Below are 19,743 nucleotides of genomic sequence, written 5' to 3' on the forward strand. Positions count from 1 at the left end.
CACGCACTCGCACCCCAGCCCGGGCAACCCGGGCTACATGATCCCGTGCAACTGCAGCGCGTGGCCCAGCCCCGGGCTGCAGCCGCCGCTCGCCTACATCCTGCTGCCGGGCATGGGCAAGCCTCAGCTGGACCCCTACCCCGCGGCCTACGCCGCTGCGCTATGACCCCGCGGGGCCGCCTCGCGAGGACCGGTGTGCACACGTGTACATATGTATAGGTACGAGTTCCGCGGCCTCCCCGTGCGCCCTCCCGCGACGGGGGCCCCGGTTTGTATGTACATAAGATGTATAGGTGCAGGCAGAGGCAGAGATGGCAGTCGGGGCGCGAGTGGCAGAGCGCGCGAGTGCTCGGGCGAGTGTGCGTGTGGATTCACAGGATCATTTCAGACCGGCACTCCGGCAGCCAGCCCGAAGGAGGGCGGTCGTATCCGACAGCAGTTGATGTTTGCTTTGCACTTCGGAACCTGTTGCGTTTTGGCCCACAGAGGTGGAGGAGTAACTTTTTCTTTGATAAGCTGGGCTTTCCAGTTTTGTTTGTCGGAAGTTTATTGTCGGTTGTTTTTTTGTTTCTCATTTTCTTTTTTTTCTTTTTTTTTTCCCCCTTTTCCCTCCCGGTCTGTGTCGCATGCACTCTGTTCAAGTGTTAGGTCTGAAATGGCTAGCACAAGGGAAAAGCTGATCTGTGTCATGAGTTTCTCAGAGACGGATGACTCTGAGCAGCCTTGCTCCCTATTTGTACTATTTGACTTCGCAAATCTCTGTTCTCCCAAGCAGAACCCTCAGACCGGATCCATTCTTGACCAGTGACCGGCTCGAATATGGCCTTTTGTATGTGAGATGATCACGCTTTGTTTATCACGTCATATGCAAATGAGAGCGAGAGCTCTTAAGAGCTAGGGATGCAAACAAGAAATGTGTATGAGATGGAAAGTTGTCAATTGGATTTTAGCCCTTAAAAAAAAAAAAAAACGGCTAGGTTTCCTGAATCCACTTGCTTGGATTTGTGACACAGTTTACAGAAAGATAAAAGGCACTGTTCCTATTATCCCCTTATGGCTGAGTTCACCTTAAGATTGTAAATGTGTACATGTCCGTGAAAACACTGAGTCTGCAAATGTGTTGTTGGCATTGCCCTAAATTTGAGTCGGTTTTAGACTCTAAAGCATTTTGAACAAATCGCAAAGTTAACTTAAAAATTGCGGGACTATTTCAGAATCGCAATTTTATCTAAGATTAAATCAGACTTTTTTGTCTGAGTGGTAATTATATATTTATTATTTAGCAAAACTGAAAAATAAAAGACACCAGAATTGCTTTGACAGATGTCTCTCATTTTCAGCTAGCATTTCTTCACCAACTTGAACCGCTTGAATGTGTTTTGGAGTTTCTTCCCTAATTAGCTTATTTTTTAGATAACCTGCAATTCATTTGCAAATTATGATAAAACACATTTTAGAGAAAAGAACCTCAATTATAGCTTTTTGTTCCTTTTTAAATGTATATATTTTGACTAATGTTTGTGAATGAAGTTGGCTAACATGTATTTAGTTTCATTCTGACTTTATGTAATATAAAGTTTTAAAAAGTTTAAGTATTGGTTTTAACCTTTATGTGTAAATGGTTTTCTTGTGTGCTCTTCTAATTTAATATTAGATGTCTAAACTATATCTGTAAATTAGAATCCGACTATCACTCTGTTCATTTTTTTTGAACAAAGAGTTTAAATAAAGCCTGAACCAGGGAAAAGAGAAAATCCTCTATTTCTTGTTGAGTTCCTAACAAGATTTTTATCTGAATTGCCCTTACGTGCCTGGTCCAGGTGAAGTGTAAGGTATCCTGCAAAGGCAGCCTTTGTTTCAGTTTTGAATAGATTTACTAGGAAATCTAAATCAAGCCATTGTTATTCAGAGCCAAAAACCTGATTTATCACATTTTTAATCGTGAATAGGAAAGAAGATAAAAAAAAAAACCCAAGTGGTTGTATTATCTTGGGAAAAAAAAAAGGCATTCATGAAGCTGTAGAACAGAGCCCATTGAAAACATCCAGACCGTTCAAAGCATTTCACTAGTTTCCAGTAACATTTTAAGAGGGGAAAGTTGCCTGACCACTTTATCTTGTTAGTAGGAGAGCCCTACCACTTAAGTCAGTGTAATTTGTTCCTGTATCTTTGGCATATTCCTTATTTACACCTTAAGATTTTATTTGGAAGGGTAATCACTACTAACGACAGTGTACAACTTTTGGCCTCTTTAGGGCTTTATTCTGTCATACTAAATTGCTTTAAAGTAGAAGTCTAACAAATTCTGATGCAGAGGGTTGAATTTCCAGGGCTAGACAAGTTTCCACTGGAGAAAGGTTTGAAATCATAAAGGATTTCCATTTTAGAAAGGAAATTACAGGGCACCAGGAAGAATATCAGAGAAAAAAAAATTAACCGTAGGGAGATCTTGATTTTCCGCCCACCCGGATAGAAATTCTCAAGGTACAGGACTCAACTAGTCCTAAACTAGTTTCCCCATTGACAGAGACCATCTCTGGGAGCTCTACGTCTTTATAAGCGACCCAACTCTTTAAAGTCATTGTTTTCCCCCAACGGGATAATATTTTAAAAACCATGCAAAGTTTTGGAAATGTGAGAAGTAGGTTCTCCTGGTTTGACCCTGATTCACTAATTAAAACGATCCCTCTCCTGTTATTCCCTGAGCTCTTTGCAATATTATAAGTTAATTCATATGGTTCCGAGCGATTATGCAAAACTAATTTGGACTGTCCAGGGGTAATTATCCCTGACACGGTTAATTAAATCCTTTCAAGGCTTCTTCTTTCCCTTTTGTAGCAGCCCATCACTTCTCAACACGGAACTTCCTGCGGCTTGCTGGAAATCACCCCAGCCCTAAATCTTAGTTACCTCCCTGAGCCTTCCAGTTTGGCCCCACCGGCCCGAAGATTCCCCGCCCCCTCCCACCCCTCCCTTTTTCCCAAAGATCATCTTGTTCAGGGAGCAATGTTCCTGAGTGTTGGTGAATGAGAAGAGGTCTGGAAAGATGAGTGAGGGGAGGGGAAACGTTGCGGGGGGGGGGGGTTGTGAGCACACAGAGTCACATCACCAACAGATTGTGCGGCTGTGTGGTTGTTTGAGTATGTCCACATGTCCCGCGGGGCTGACCGTTTTACCACCCCTCCGACTCCAGTGCTCTTGCTAACAAGTTGCGCCTAGAGAAAGCCTCCTCCAAGTTAGATGGTGCAGAAATAAGTGGGGGCGACTCTGCTACAAGAGCGTGGAGAAGGGGTTAGGTGTGTGCGTAAGAGTCAAAGTCGCCCATGGATACAGCGCTGGGACTAAGCAAAGAGCTGATGCGGGCTTGAGATCTGTCTCTCGGTCTTCATCCATCTCTCCTTCTCTTCCTTCTCTCCCTTCCTTCCTTCCTTCCCTCTGTCCTTCCTTCCCTCCCTCTTCCTTTCATTCTCTCCTTTCCTTCCTTCCTTCCCTCCCTTCTTCCTCCCTTTTTCCCTTCCTTCCTCCCTCCCTCCTTTCCTTCCTTCCTTCCTTCCTTCCTTCCTTCCTTCCTTCCTTCCTTCCTTCCTTCCTTCCTTCCTTCCTTCCTTCTTCCTTCCTTCCTTCCTTCCCCTCTTCCTTCCTCCCTCCCAACATTTTCCTTTCTTTTAAAGGTTTCAAGAAGCCACGACGACATTTTTTAGGTAGTCACGGGTGCCCAAAGGTTAAACAAGCCTCACATCCGAAGGGCCAGGCGTGTATTGCCTTCGGGCTTGGCGCAAACAGGTGGAATTTATTCAGTTTCAGCATGAAGAACCAGAGCTGGGGGACGCCGCCGTGCGAGGGACGGCTTCCGGGAAGCCGTGGAGCCGGCCGCTGTTGTCACTTCTATTGACAATTTTCTCCCCCCCCTCCCCCGCCCACGCAAGAAACAACAAAACAGCGCGCGTCCCCCTCTCGTCCCCCGACTCCGGGCGGCCTCCGCGAGGGGCGCCGACGCTGGAGAGAAGGTCCGACCGGCTTCTTGGAGCCGAGAGGGACCGGCGCGCCAGCCAATCAGAGCGCGGCTCGGCTCGGGCGCTCCCCGCCGCCTCCCCCTGCGGGCGGGAGAAGTTCCCCGCAACTCGCGGGCCTCGAGGTCGGTGTCTTCCCGGCGCCCACTGCCCGGCGCGGGCCGAGAGAGCGCCGTCCAAACTTTATTAATCTCTCCTCCGTTCTTTCTCCCTCAGCCCAGTGCATCTCAAAGGTCAGCCCTCTTCTTTTAAAAGACTGATATTATTAATTCACTGACAATGCACCCCCCCCCATTTCTTTTTTCTCTCTTGCAGGGGAAAAGGGGGGGGAGGAGGCATAGTGAAAGAGCTTTTTTTTTCATCCTTTTTTTTTTTTTTTTTTTTTGTCCTTCAGTGGGAGCGTTTAGACAGTCGAGGAGGTTTTGTCCGGGAACAAAACGCAGGGTTGGGAGGTTTTGTGAGAGTGTTGTTTGTTGAAGTGGAGCTAAGAAAAAGCGGCGGCTTTCTCCTCATTGTGAAGAAACCAATCAGTGGTATTTGGAAAACTGTTAGCATTGTGCACTTCTTCTGTGTCCATTGTGAGGCGTTTCTTTTCACAAGGTTTTTTTTTCAGCCGATCCAGCTGGCCGGAATGAATAGCGGTGCAATGTGTACACGCTTTGTCCCTCCGGCCTTCAAGTAGCCCCCATTGAATAGACTAAGTTGACACTGCGTGACAGTGAAACAACATAATAAAAAATACATGAGCCCCTGAATAGGAGCAGGCGCATAAATAAATAAAATGGGTGACCAAAACTGGATAAACTGAATGACAAAACGGTGAAAGGGGAACAAAAAGATATTTAACACGCTAGATTAGCATTAGAATGCGATCTACAAGGCAGAACAATTGATGAATAGGTTTACCGGCCAAGAAAGAAATGGACTAAATGCCCTTTGAATAGATATGCTTTTTGCAAGGGCTTTGAATAGATATGCTTTTTGCAAGGGTTGAATGGGAAAAGGTAAAGATGAAGCTATGCAAATGAGCGGGGGAACTTTTTATATATATTCTTGAAACACACACACACACACACACACACACACACACACACACCGCGGGCGGAGAGTGCTGCCTCGGGATGTTTATAGAAGCAATAATTGCCATTATTAGCATTGTCTGCAGCAGATAGAAATTGAACAGGTTGGGATAATATAGGGTAGCAGTAATTATTCTTCTAATTAATGGTCCTTTGGTACTTGAAAAAGGAAAAAAGGAAGGGAGAAGTAAAAGTTATGCAGAAGTTAGGTTTCCTTGTATCCGTTTGCCCAGCGTTGGAATCTGTAGAGTAGCAAGTCTGGCGACTCCAAGGTGCATGCTGATGATCTTAGAACATTCCAGAGAGCCAACCAATCCTTAGGCTCTGGGTTTGGGGCCCGATTTACATTTATGCTGCGTTTTTGAGAGTAATACAGTGTCTGGTACATGGTAGGTGGTGAACGAAGAGTTGTGGAATGGATGAATCTACATTTCGTGGCGGAAGCCGGGCCTCCTATGGACGTGGGGGGGGGAGGGGAAATACCAAGGTTGCTTTGCCTTTCACCGCCCGCTCCGGTCCCCGCTCCTTTATCTAAGGGAGTGGTACAGGAGGGAAGATCGCCACCACTTTTCTGAGGGTTCTTCCTTTGTGCATCAGGGTCGCTGGAAAAGACACAAAAAACCGAACAAGAGAGGAGTAACTACTGCCCCCCCATTCCTGTCCTCACCCCTAAATCCTCCCCAAAGCCAGAGCTTTTGGGGCCCCCCACCTGGCCGCAGAGAAACATTGCACCCACCCCTTTAAAGAATAAGAATACACTTAAAGCGTGGATTTCTCTTAATTTTCTCCCCTTCCCCCCTCACCCCTTCCTGTTTCCCCTCCTGTATGTGCGTCTTTGACCCAATTCCACAGGACTAGGGAACCTGGATGAATTGCCAGCGGAGGCAGGGCTCGAACCCGCGGTGATCTGGGCAGTCCTTGGATTCCTTGCGCTGCCCTGGAGGCGGACGTCGGTAGAACACTTTACAGCCGACGAAGTCGATTGTTTTCGATGGTTGACCGCCAGGCCTGCCGGGCCGCTGGGCCACCCAGCCGTCGAGCTTTCCAGTGGCTTTCTGAGCTGCCCCTAACTTAAATGAACAATGCAAATTATAGACAGCAGAGCTGGCAGGTCTCTGCAAAAGCGCGGAAGTTCCGAGGGCGCTGGGAGCAGCCCTTCTCCCGACCTCCCCGACGGCTGGCGGGAATCTGGGTTTTGAGAAGCAGTGACAACTGCTTCTGAATTGTGGTGACAAAGGGAGGAGGGAGAATCCCAAACTCTAAAAGCAGTTTTCCCCCTTGTTTTTTAAAGAACCGATTGAGCCTTACCGAGGGGGCGCGCGGAAGTCTCGCATATTTTAAAGTGTAACCCGAGCCTTCACAGCGGCAGCCTCACTTAAATCATGCAAATTCTTAGAAACTGACAAATCCGAAAAACTTGTAGTGAGCTCTGTCCGGGATAAACCCGTTGAAAGTCACTTTAAGGTGATAAAATTCACAGCGATTCGGGGTGATGGGTATTTGAGGGGGAGGAAGCGACCTGTCGGATTGGGGTCTCAGGTTCAAGGCGGCTGCTGGGCCTTCTGCGACCCCTCCACGCGAAGCAGGGAAGTGGTACCCACAGGGAACCAGTAAAGGCATCTTCGCTTTTGTGACCCCCACCACCGGGTCCCACTCCCCACCCCAGCCCCTTCACTGCTTGCTTTGTCAGGTGTTCTCCGTCACTGTCACCCTGCAGCCCCATCATTCACACTTGACTGGAGGTAATAAAATCGGCTTTGGCTTTTTAATTCCTTTTGAAGATGTTTCCATCTGATTTCTACCTCCTTTGGGCTCTTCGCTTGATTGGGGGGGGTTATTTAGGGACTTTTTGACAAACTGTAGAAGTTTAGGTACTAATTGTAAACAACCCGTTGCTCTCTTTGAATGTATTTATTATCATATTAGCCGAGTACTTGGAGACACATGGCCTATTACTCATTTGGAGCCTCTAGGCAAAGAATTCTCCTGCTGAGATCGACCAGTAAAACCAGATTTCTTGAGGGAAATTACTACGGAGTCTTCAGATTCTCTTCACGGAATGATATTACTGGATTGTCAATTTCACTTGAACAGCCTCCTCCCTACCCGGCCCAGCCTGACTATTTTATTTCGCGATCACCCCAAGGTAATTAGCCGCTGCAGAAAGTTTAGAATCTCAAAGGGAGAGGCGCAGCCTAGGATAACAGAGACCAAGTGAGGCTTTTCAGATTCGGTTGGCTCCACTGGGGCTCCCTTTTTCATGAGGTCAGGAGCAGAGAGAAGTCTGTTTGCTGAAGAGAGAATACCTTTAAACACCAGGATGTGTGTGGCAGGGGGGAGGCAAGCTTTCTAGAATATTACCCCCTTGATACAGCAGGGAGCTCAGTCCTCCCTAGAGTTCCCCGAAGCTACCCCCACTGAGTACAGAGGACTTTACAGCGTTTTCCCTGTTTGTCCATTTTATGTTCAAAAGTTCGTGGGTGCTCGTGCGTACACACACACACACACACACACACACACACACACACACACACCTGGTTTGGAGGGGACCCAGGTTTATTTACCACCATACGTAAAGCTCGCGTTTGGGAATAGCTGCGGAGATTCTGACAGACTGAAGTCCATGTGAGCGAGCATCAAGAGTCAGAGGAAAATGCGTGGAATTATGATCGCGCTCAAAAACACACGCGGATTCTGCCCACCAACGTTTCGCGAGCGTTCCCTCTCTCCTGCCTAGCTGAAATGTTGGTAAGGGTGTTTGCTTGAAACTGGATCACCTGAATGGTGGCCTAGATGGCCTCACTCTGCCAGCATGGACCGGCTCAGTGGCGAGGAGAGAGAGCCCGGGAGAGCCGATGGAGAACCTTTCCAGGGAGGCGTTGGAAAAGGAAGGAAGAGAGAGAGGATTAAAGAAAAAGAACACCAGGATGAGAAAACCAACAGAACAGCAGCACTGCGGACACTCCCTCTTGCCTTCGGGTTCAACACCTGGGAATGGTGCTGCCGAGGGCGGATGAGGGACGGGGCCTGCCCAACGACTGCAGGAGGAGGTGGAGAACCCCAGACTTCCAGACGCCCCCCACCCCCAACCCAGACTCCTCGGCAAGGTCCCTGCCGGTTCAGCCCCAACTGAGAAGAATGCTCCGGTTGGGGAGGGCAGGAGCGGGAGGCGATGGTCACGCGGGTTCTGACGGATTCCGCGTGGAACTGAGGGATCCGGAAGCGAGGGAAGGCCCTGAAGCCCCCCCCCGCCCCCCAGCTCCTGCAACGCCTCGCTCTGCGGCTGGAGCCACCTTAGAAAGAGGAGTCTCGAATTGGGGCCAGCCTCTCCTCCACGAATTGAATCCCTGCAGACCCACAGCGGAAAACGCATTGTGTGCTGCCTGAAACTTACTTAAGAAAAATAAATCTCATTTATGATAGCATTTTAGAAGAGGGGTCTATCCGAGCGTGCGACATCTCTTGGTTTTTCCTGGGAAATCTGCGCTGGTAGACCTTTAGGACAGCCTGGGAGCTTTCCCCAGTTCCCGGGCGAGCCTGGGGGCACAAATAAGGCCCTTCGCTCACCGCCCCAATCCCTCTTCTCGGCCACCGCCTCACTTCGGGGCCGCTTGGGAACTGGGCTGCGGGACAAGAGCGCAGGCTACTTTACCCCAGACCAAGGCTTCCTTGGGCTTCTAGAGCACAAGCCCAAGTTGGCTGTTCTTCCTTTCCAGGGACTCGGTTTTCTCCGGCAAACCTAGACTTGAGTAAGTTAGAGCGGTTGATGAATATGTATTCGAACGGGCTGCTTAAGGCCGCGTGAATAAACATGAGCCCGCGGTGGCAGCGCCACCCGCTCCCTTCCGCCTCTCTGGGAGGCGGGGAGCTCGAATTCCAGACACCACGGGGACCTGTGGTGGGCGGGGGGGGTCGGCTGGAGCAGAGCTGAGTCTCTCTGAGCCCCCACACTGGCTACACCCCCGCCCCAACCTCCCAACACCTGGATGCCCGAACGCACCGCGGGTGGCACAGATCCGCGCGCACCCACTCCCCGGGTCTTTGGACACAATTTCCTTTCCAGAAAGCTGCTTTGACTTCTGTTACTGAGGTGCAGACTTTGGGACCCTAGCGGGTAGGAGAAGCCCCGTTCTCCGTCTCTAGGTTTGGGGTTCGCATTACTCCACACGAGTCTCTGCGCCGCGCAAAACTAGAGGACCCCGAACTTGTCCCCGGGTGTAACGGAGGGAGGTCGTGACCCACCTGCGGGAGAAGAAAACGTCGAGCTGCCGATTCCAGGGAGGGCACTGCCCTCGCCGGAGGCATAAGGCGTTCGTTTTCTGGGGTCTACGGGCCGAGGGGCGGCCGCGGGGAACAATCGCCCACCTACCATCCTTCCAAAGCCCCCGCCACCTCCCGTGGCGAAAAGTCGCCCTTGGGCCTCTTGGTCTCCCTGGAGCGGGGGCGTCTGCGTCTTTGGAAGCAGGGAGGAGCAGCAAAGCTGACCGCACACGCAGGCCTCAGCAGCTTCGGCACCCGCACCCGCCCGGGCCCCCCACGGCTCTGCTCTCTCCCCTGCGCACCCCGCGCGGCAGGCCTGGGCCCGGCCCGGATCGGGAGCCGGCGGCGGGAGCTCGGGGCGGGAGGCGGAGGCCCTGGAGGACCAGGCGCGATCCCAGCCTCCTCGGATCCCGAGGCCTTGCTCAAGCCTCAGACTTCCCGCAGCCTCGGAAATGCCAAGCGCCCCGCTTTCGCCCTCCCCCGGAGTGTGAGAGCAGCAAAGTCGGCCTCTGCACCCCCCTCGGCCCCCCGCCGCGCGCCCGGGACGGTGACCCTTCCCGGAGCCGAGGAGCGCCGCGAGGTGGGAAGCGAGCCGCACCACCAGGCTGGGGACGGGTGGGTGGAAGGGGTTCCCCACCCCAACCAGGCTAGCGCTCTCCTTGGCGTTATTTTTGCCTGCGCTCGTCAGAGGCCCAGAGGATGCGGTCCTGGAGATAAAGAGGAGGGTTTGTCTTGCAGCGGAAGCTTTGGGGACCAGATCCAGGCCGCGTTTCTAGCCTGATCGCACCCTGGAGGCTTTCTCAAAAAGGGTTCCCTGGAAAGAACGGCTCGTCCGCTGCAGTAGGCTTGGGGCGTCGCCCCGGGCGAGGTTAGCTTCGGCGGAGAGGCGGATGTGCAGGCGCTATATCAGCGCCTGCAGGCTCTTCTGCAGGAGGCATGGGGGTTGGCAGTTGTGGACGCGTTGGGCAAGCGCTGGGAAAGAAGGTTGGAGAATTCCACATGGTTCGGTTGCCTACGGAGAGCTCCCTGCTGGGGGAAATGCCCTCATCAGAGGGTCAGGAGTAGGCGAGGAGAAGGTAGTGGGGGTTCTGGACTAAAAGTAGATGGGGGCAAAGCTGGACAGAACACCTCTGGGATAAACTGCATCCATATAATAGCAAGACAGAGAACCCTAAGAAGTCATTTGGAGACGGGCATGAGCCAATCATAACAACCTCTACACTTGAGCTCCTAATCTGTGCCAGGTGCCCCCCATCAGAGGCCAAAGGACAGGAAGCATCCTTCACGTTGTACTCCGTGTGGATGGTGCCCCCTTAGCAACAGTAAGATTTCCCTTCTGACATCTTTTTTTTTTTACTTAAAAAAATTTTTTTACACGTATTTATTTTTGAGAGGCAGAGTGAGACAGAGTGTAAGCGGAAGGGGCAGAGAGAGGAGGAGACACAGAATCCCAAGCAGGCTCCAGGCTCTGAGCTGTCAGCACAGAGCCCTACACGGGGCTCGAACCCACAAACCTTCAGATCATGACCTGAGCGCAAAGTCAGAGGCTTAACTGACTGAGCCACACAGACACCTCCCTTCTGACATCCTTGAAAAATCAACACAGAAGCCCCTTTATGATTTGCTGTTGCTGATGAACTCTGCTCTCCAAGCTGAAATTCACTTTATCATGACTGTGGGCAGATGGGTCTTGGATGTTGTCAGTCAAGATAGAAAAGTTTGTCTCCCATTCATTACAGCATTAGTTACAATGGCTAAGATAGGGGAGAACCTAAACATCTGTGAAGAGATGAATGGATAAAGATGTAGTATGTGCATACACACACAAACATAGAGTCCATAGTGTGTGTGCGTTATATATGATCTCACATCTTCTTTATCCATTCATCTCTTCAGGTTCTTTCCTATCTTATCTATTGTAAATAATTCTATCTTTCTATCTATCTATCATCTATCTATCATCTATCTACACGCACACACGCATGCACATGTGTGCACACGTGCGCGCACACATACACACACACACACACACACACACACAATGGACTATTACTCCCCAGGAAAAGAATGAAATTTAGCCATTTGCAACAACATGGATGGACCTAGAGGGTACTAGGCTAAGTGAAATAAATCAGACCATAAAGGAGAAATACTGCATGATTCATTTATATGTGGAATCAAAAAAAAATAAAATAGGCAAACAAAACTAAAATAGAAACAGACTCCTGGATACAGAGAGCAAATTGGTGGTTGCCAGAAAGGAGTTGTGTGGGGGGATGGGGAACATAGGTGAAAGGGATAAGAGCTACAAAGTTCCAGTTAGAAAGTAAACAACAGACAGGGGTGTAATGCACAGCACAGGGACTGTAGTCACTAATATTGTAACAACTTCAGTGATAAGGTAACTAGCTTATTGTGATGACCATTTTGTAACGAATATAAACATTAGATCACTATGTTGTGCACCTAGAACAATATTGTATGTCAATTATTCTTCAATTTAAAAAAAAAGAAAAAAATTATTCTCACTTTTCTGCTTCAACAAAACGAGCCACTAAAAAGCCTTTTCCCTTGAACTACAAATGTTCTCCCTTAATAGGGCTTTTGAAAAGTGAGAGAGACCCATGCGTGAAAACCCAGCTGGTGAGTGAATTCCTCAGATGATGTCACGTCTCTTCTCTTCCTTGTTTCCTTCTCCTACTCACGCTTCCTTGTGGATCTTCTGACATTTTTTATGAGTCAGAGAAGTAAACCTGTTAGTAAACCCTGGTGGGGTGCTTGAAATGCACCGCTGTTAAGGTTTTGAGAGGGTAGAACTGTGTCAGTCTAGATTTGGAATCCTGGCTAAGCTGAAGGCCACACAGAGGACGAAAGGAAAACAAAGCCGGGTTCTTCATGTGATCTCCTACCTTGGTCCCAGGTATTTGGTGCTAATGAGCAGATACCTTGCACTGCACCCCCACAGCTACCTGCCTACCTACCAGCTTCCACACCCACAAATGCTGCCTTCTTTCCTGTGACTGAAAATGGCCCATCACTGTCCACAGCGAGGGTTAGCCTCTCCACTTGGGCATTAGACCCCCCCGCTCCTTTCTGGTAGGTGACCTCTCCGAGGCCCCCAAACAATCCCCACTTCCTGGGATTCACGCCCTTGTGTAAATCTCCACTTTAGAGCGTGGGCTGGTCCCAGTGACTTTCTTCTAAGAAAAAAGTGATGGGTGGCATTTCCTAATTACAGTATAGAGCTAAGGACTCCCTCTCCCCCCTTCCTCTCTTAGCTCTTGCTCTGGGGGGAGTCAGCTGCCATTTTGTGAGATGCTCCATAGAGAAGCCCACGTGGCAAGGAGTGGATGGCCCTCTGACCAAAGGCTGCCGTGGACCCGAAGCCTGTTACCAGAGCCTGTGCCATGGAAATGGATCCTGACCCAGTGGAGCCCTGAGATGGGGCAGCTGGGGTTGGGTCTTGATTGTGGCCTTGGGAAAGATCGTGAGCCAGAGACCCTCCACCAGGCCCGCCTGGAATGCTAAGCCACCGAAATCAAGAGAGAATCGATCTTTGTTGTTGGGAGCCATTGAGTTTGTGGATGATTGGTTATGGAGCAAGAGATAACTAACATACCATGTGACATGCTTAAGGATACGGCTCCAGAGAACCTCTCTCCTTTCTCTTGCAATAGCAAAATTCTTCCTCCCTACTGAATCATTCTTGCCAGCATAAAAATAAATGCTATGCTCTTTCTTTTCTTTTTAAGTTTAATTATTTATTTTGAGACAGAGCACGAGGTGGAGGAGGGGCAGAAAGAGAGGGAGAGAGAATCGCAAGCAGGCTCTGCACTGTCAGCAAGAATGCTGATGTGGGGCTTGAACCCATGTACTGTGAGATCACGACCTGAGCGGAAGTCAAGAGTCAGACACATAACTGCCTGAGCTACCCAGGTGCCCCAAACATTATTCTCTCTTAAAACAAAACAAAACAAAACAAAACAAAACACACAAAAAATCTCTCGTGACTCCATTTCCCCATCTAGTAAAAGATGTCTGTATTCCCTATTTCTATTTCCGTTTCTTCTTTTCCTTAAACTCCCTCCAGTCAGAGTTTGTCCCTTCCCCCAACATCACACCGACAAAACTTGCTCTGACCCAGGTCACCGGTGACCTCATAAATCAAATGGTCAGTTCTCATCAACAGCATCCTAGAGACTTGGCCACTCCTCGTGGGCGCAGTGTGGCTGCTAAGGCACCACACTCACCTGGTTCTTCTGCTACTGCACTGGGCCCTCTTTCCTATTCCCCTTTCCTGGTTTCACTTCTCTCCAACCTCTTATCAAGTTTTACCAGGAAAGATAGGGATTCGTTCCATATTCTCTGTGGTAGTTGAATGTGTGTGTCTCCCCCCCCCCCCCCCCGATTCAGGTCAGAATCCGAAGCCCAGTGTGATGGTATTTGGAGGTAGGGATTTTGCAAAGGGATTAGGTCAAGAGGGTGGAGGCTTCGGGAATGGGATCAGTGCCAAGAGGCTCCAGAGGGCTCCCTCACCCTTGCTGCCTGCCATTGGGGAACACAGCCGGAAGATGTCTGTCTGTCTGTGACTCAGGGAGCAGCCGCTCCCCAGACGTGGAGCTGAGTAAACTGCACCTCTGTCCCGGCCTTCCGGGCGGCTAGAACTCTGAGGAATACATTTCTGTTCTTCATAAGCCACCCAGCCTATGCTGTTCTGTTGTAGTCGCTGGAATGGACCAAGACTTTCTCCAATCTCCAAATGAATTGCAGTCATCTTGGGATATTATTTTAGCAGTGTAGGAAACCATTGTAATGTAAATTACATACTTTCACAACTAGCGGCATAGATTTATCAGTCAGTATGAGCCAGAGTAAGCTGAAGTAACCTATAAACCCTTAATCTCAGTGGTTTAACACAACAAAAGTTTACTTTCACTCCGATTCAGGTTAGAAGGGGGATTATGCTCACCCAGGCTGATAGGGATTCTTTTTTAAACATTTTTTATTAAAAACTTTTTATGATTTTTTTTTTGAGAGAAAGAGAGAGAGAGAGTGAGCAAGGGAGGAGCAGAGAGAGAGAGGGAGATACAGAATCTGAAGCAGGCTCCAGGCTCCGAGCTGTCAGCACAGAACCCGATGTGGGGCTCAAACCCACGAACAGTGAGATGATGACCTGAGCTGAAGTGAGATGCTTAGCTGACTGAGCCACCCAGGGGCCCCAGGCTGATAGAAGTTCTGTATTAATAGACCTATATTTCGCTGACTGTGTCAGCAGGGGACTACAGCATCACAATCATACACTGGCTCTTAAAGCTCCTCACTAAAAATTACAAACATCACTTCTCACACTGTTTAGCCAAATTAAGTCTCATGGCCATACCAAACATCAAAGAGGGCACAGACATACCATCCCGACCACATGCCCAGAAGGTGGAGAGCCAGAAACATTTGATGAACTCAGGATTGACCATCTCAATAGGTTTTATGTTAAACATCCTCAATCTTAAAAGAAAACATTACCAAGTGGGCTCTTTTGTGTTTCCGAGACAATGTTATCTGGAAGAAAATGTGGCTAAAGCGCCCTGGACTTAACCAGTGGTCTTTCTGCTTCCCATAATTGAAAAGACTTTTTATGGCTTTGCAGGTGCAGCCAAATTTGGAGAAGCCACGTGACGCTTGCTACTCTGCCTTTCATCTCGGGCTTTGATGAAACACGTCCATCTCCCCTCTGAATTCACAGTGTGCCCCGTGGTCTGCTGAGGATTTCTGGAAGGTCCATAACCCACTGCAGGATTTGAAACTATACTTCAGCAGTACGGCTCAAGAGTTTCTTAGTTCCTGCATTTGTGCCCTCCCTCCTCACCCCACGCACAAAAATACCCAGACCGTAGCCTCAGATTTTCGTTCCATCTTCCCATCTTTCCTCCACTCCTCCACAGACACACTCATACATTCATCCTAATACACACGCCCCAACAAATGACACTCTTTCGGGACCTGGTGGTGTAGTTCTACATTTGTCCCCCCTCCGAAGTCCTAACCATCATCCAAAGATCAACTCTAATTTCACCTTTTTCTAGATCTCACACTGTGCCAAGTTTTGATGCTGTTTGGATTCTTCCCCCTTCTGTTTCTCATTGTATTTGTGTTGTTGCTGTTTTTATTCTCCTATTAGGCACTTCTTGGCTTAATTGAATTTAATAATTCTGTGTGTGTGTGTGTGTGTGTGTGTGTGTGTGTGTGTGTATCAACACAACTGTGTGAAAAGCAGATTATCTTAGTTTTGTATCAGAATGGCCCCTCCCCTTTCCCCAATGCCAGGCCTAGACTCCGGTCCTAAGTCAATATTTGCAATAATATATTCTCTGTGCTGGAATATCCTCTGTCTTTCTGGACCTGCCAACCTTTAGAAACACTTCTAGCTTTAATCATTCAGCTTTCTTTTCTCTTCTGATCTTATTGTGCATGGCCTCACTATGAGCGTTGCAGGTAGCTCAAATCTAAATGCCAGATTTACTTCCAAGAAGCCTAACTCTTAGCATTTAAATATGAGAGTAAGTCATAAATCTTCTGGGCTCATATCTCGTCTGCATCTTGGGGGGTATATACAGGGTGGAAGGAAGGAAGGAGATCATTGAACACTCAATAGGAGAAGAATCTGTATTAGTCGGGGTTATTAATGTATGTTGCTATAACAAAAAAAAACAAACCAAGCCCAAAATCTCAGTGGTTCAACACAATTTTTCATGTGTGTCACAGTCCAAGGCAGGACATGTGGCTCCTCTCTAAGTAGTGACTTGGGCCCCAAACTTCTTCCATGTTGTAGTGAGGCCATCACCTAGGGCCTTCTGGATTCTCCAAATTCGGCTGGTCGCAGGCCCAGAAGGCCCATGGGATCTGCAGGGTGTTATGGCCATGGCTGGAATATAATTCTCCCGCCAACACATCCGCCTGGTTATAAGGAATGCTGCGAAATCTATCTCACTGGTGTACCCAGACAAAGAAGAGAGGATTGGTAAACATCTGTGTCTTTCAAAGGACTCAAGAAGTAACTTCTTCGCTGTGCAATATTGAGACATCGTTGCAACACTTCCCTGAAGAGGGAGAATCCACCCAAAGGGGAATGGGGAGCTTCCCTGTAACCACGGTTAACTTCTACTCCTCCCTTTTTTTCTAGAAATCTCAGAATTTACTCTCAAAACCACCCCCCAAAGGGGGGTGATTCTAAAAGGGAAAGAGAGGCTAAGAGGACTGTACGATGGAGGGCGTGGTAATGTTCGAATGGTGTTTACCTCAATAATCCCACTTAGTCTCATGACTTTAAAAATCATCTACATGCTCATGATTCTCCTATTTATTTTTCCGGCATAGATCTGTCTCCAGACCTAGACTTACCTATTTACCTCCTAGCCATTTCCACTTGGATGTTTTCCAGGCACCTCATACTTCACATAGATGCCACCAAATTCTCCGTCTTCCCGCCCAGACCTGCTCCTCACAGAATCTTTTGACCTTAGGTAGTGGCACCACCATCCTTCCTATAGCTCAGGCAAAAACCCTGGAGTCATTCCTGACTCCTCCCTTTCTCTATGCTCCAGCCATCAGGAAGTCCTCTGGAGTCTAGCTTTGAAGGCCTGCACCGTCATCATCTCTCACAATGCAATGTGATTGCAACAATCCCTGTTTCAGTTTCTGTCGCTGCCTGAACAAATCACCACAGATGTAACCACTTAAAACAACACCCACTTCTTATCTTGCAGTTGTGAAGGTCAGAGGTGGGGGGGCGGAGCTTTGGCCAGATTCTCTGCTTGGGATATCATAAGACCAAGACTAAGGTGTCCATTTGCTTGGGTTCTAATCTGAAGGCTCTGAGGGGAAAATTCTCTCCTAGCTTCCTTAAGATTATTGTCAGGACTCATAGGCTTCTCACGGTTTCCTCTTCCTGACTCCTCTTTCTGCCACTTTCCTCTTACTCCAGCTGAAGAAAACTCTCTACTTTTAAGTGCCCTCGTGTTTAGATTGGGCCCATCAGACAATCCAGAATAATCTATTTTAAGTCCATGAGTTTAATTGCATCTGCAAAGCTCCTTGGGCCATGTAATGTAACACATTCACACACTCCAGGGATTAGGGTGTGAACAGGGTGCCTGGATCATTCCACCTGCCCCAGCCTCCTAAACTGGTCTCCCCACTCACACCCTCATTCCCCCCGTAGGCAATTCTCAACACAGCAGACAGACCTGCAGGGACTTCCCATCTCACTCAGAGCAAATCCACATCCTCACAATCCTCCCCATATACCTACAGAGTTTGGGTGCCCATCACCTTTCGGACCTCATGCTCACACACCAAGCACGCTCCCTCTTCTGGCATTTGCCTCTGCTCTTCCTCACTCCACACTCTCTTCCCTCCAGTACCCGCATGGCTCACTCTCTCATCTCCTTGGAGTCCAGGCCAAGATTCTACCTTCTCAGCGAGGCCTTCCTGGATCACCTGCTTAAAACTGCAGCCTCCCTGCTCCCTAAAACTCCTAGTGCCGGAGTCCAGCTCCAGCAGCTCCAGGGTTCTCTGAAGGATGGACAGTGTTGGCACAAGAGAAATGAGAGTTGGCGAAAGAAGAGGGGAGTGAGAGAGCCATGAGTTTCATTCTGCTCACCAGGCAGGCATCTCTGCACTGACTGGAGAGTCAGCTTTATTTATTGAAAAAAACATATGGGGTACAAAACAGGAGTGGCAATTGCTTTAGACAATGATTCCCAATGACAAATTCTTTGGTATGTAAAAATTTCCCAGCACATATATTGTAGAAGACTCATGCATAATCTTTATCAATAGAGACTGAAGTAGGTGACTAGATGTTTATCATATGGGGAAGGAAGGGATCTTTAGCATTCAAATACAAGCCAATATTTTTAGCATAGCAAAGGCAAGAGTTAGTTCTTCTGTGAGCAGGGGGTCAATAGCCTGTTTTCTTGAGGGGAAGAAAAACAGGTTTCTCAGGAAATGTAATATTTGCTCCCATAAACACAAAAGAAGAAATTCCTATAATTTCCTTCACAAGGTACAGTTAGCATATTTTAGCATAAGGGGACAAGTCACTCCTGATACCAGTCAATCAGGGCACCGTGGGGGTCAGTGCTCAAGCAGAAATAATTGAGTGGGGGGTAGACATCGGTCACCATCAGACGGTGGGAGCCTTGCAAACTGACCTTATCTCACAGGGAGATTTTCTCAACCTCGTGAGTTCAGAAAATGACTTCCAGCACCCTAGTCCTTTCCCAGGCTTTAGCTTTCTCCCGAATGTAATACATATTCTATCTCTTTTTGTTTACTGTATGCACTAAAGCAAGCCACATAAAGTAGAGATTTTGTTCATTCTGTTCGCACTTTATCTGCAGTGCCTAGAACGGTGTCGGACACACAAAGACACCCAGGAAATGTTTTTCAGATGATTGAACCCCTGAGTATGAAACGGAGATCCTAGCCTGCCCTCCATGGAGGAAATGTGGGGCTGGGACTAGGGGAAAGGAGTTGCACCTTGCGCTCTGCTCCTCAGACAAAACCGTAAGCATCAGAGGTCGCGGCACAGAGCAGATTCTTGGTAAATGTCTGCTGAATAAAATTGATATCCCTCTGCTGGATTCTGCACATACATGATCTCATCTGACCCCCTCCAACCTGTAAATTATTAATTTCATCTTACACTTTGACCCTCCTCATGGAGGGAGCCAAACGAGAAGTCACCGTGTGAGGGCACACAGTGAGGGGTCACGGTGTTTCTGGAGAGCACTTGCGGTCATCCGTCCCCCCCTTTACGTCCTGTCCTGTGCTGCATTTCCTCTGCACAAACGCGCCCCTTTTTGGAAGTGTTAGTCCGTGGGAGGACAGCATGGCACAGTGACAAGAGTGTGGGGTCAGCCCGGGAAAGGTCTGACTGTCATCTGGCCATTGACTGGCTGTGCGACCCTGGAGTAGTTACATAATCTTGCTAAGCCTCCCTTTCCTCTTCTTTAAAAATAGGGCCAATCATTGCACCTTGTAGGGATATTGTGAGGATTAACTGAGATAACGCAGGTGAAAATACCCAGCAGAATGCCCGCTGCAATAATATGAGTTTCCTTCCTTCCTTTACGGGAGCCCAAATCCACCTCTCGGATCGTCTGCCCTTTCGCGGGAGCCTTGCTCTTGGGAGCAGTGGAGAATGAAAACACCTCTCCTTCCAGACGGCTTTCAGAGCACTTATCTTGTTCTCTCTCAGTCTTCTCTTTCTAAACGTGAAAATGCTCAGCTCATTCAACCATTCCTTATGAATCCGGTTTTGATTTCTAAGTGGGCGCGAACTTGACAACATAGCTCCTAAAAGGTGCTGTCCGAGAACTCAAGGTCCGTGGAGG

General features: G+C 48.7%; 1 protein-coding gene and 1 long non-coding RNA gene across 2 annotated transcripts in view; one reads left to right on the forward strand and one right to left on the reverse strand.

The window, feature by feature from the left end:
• Positions 1-1,756, forward strand: part of SOX21 (SRY-box transcription factor 21) — a 2,307-nt gene extending 551 nt beyond the window's left edge. Inside the window, exon 2 of the mRNA XM_029938445.1 lies at positions 5-1,756. Within this exon, the coding sequence (XP_029794305.1) occupies positions 5-166 (162 nt within the window). The 3' untranslated portion in view covers positions 167-1,756. The remainder of the gene's footprint in view (positions 1-4) is intronic.
• A 3,074-nt stretch (positions 1,757-4,830) lies between these two features.
• Positions 4,831-8,876, reverse strand: LOC115289378. Its single transcript, XR_003907593.1, has 5 exons — positions 8,742-8,876; positions 8,484-8,626; positions 7,867-7,953; positions 5,953-6,155; positions 4,831-5,691 (listed from the first exon to the last, which is right to left on the reverse strand). It is a non-coding gene; the product is annotated as an uncharacterized LOC115289378 (long non-coding RNA).
• Between the last annotated feature and the right edge of the window lie 10,867 nt (positions 8,877-19,743).

The sequence above is a fragment of the Suricata suricatta genome, chromosome 4, assembly GCF_006229205.1.
Source record: "Suricata suricatta isolate VVHF042 chromosome 4, meerkat_22Aug2017_6uvM2_HiC, whole genome shotgun sequence".
In the NCBI taxonomy this organism is placed as follows: Eukaryota; Metazoa; Chordata; class Mammalia; order Carnivora; family Herpestidae; genus Suricata; species Suricata suricatta.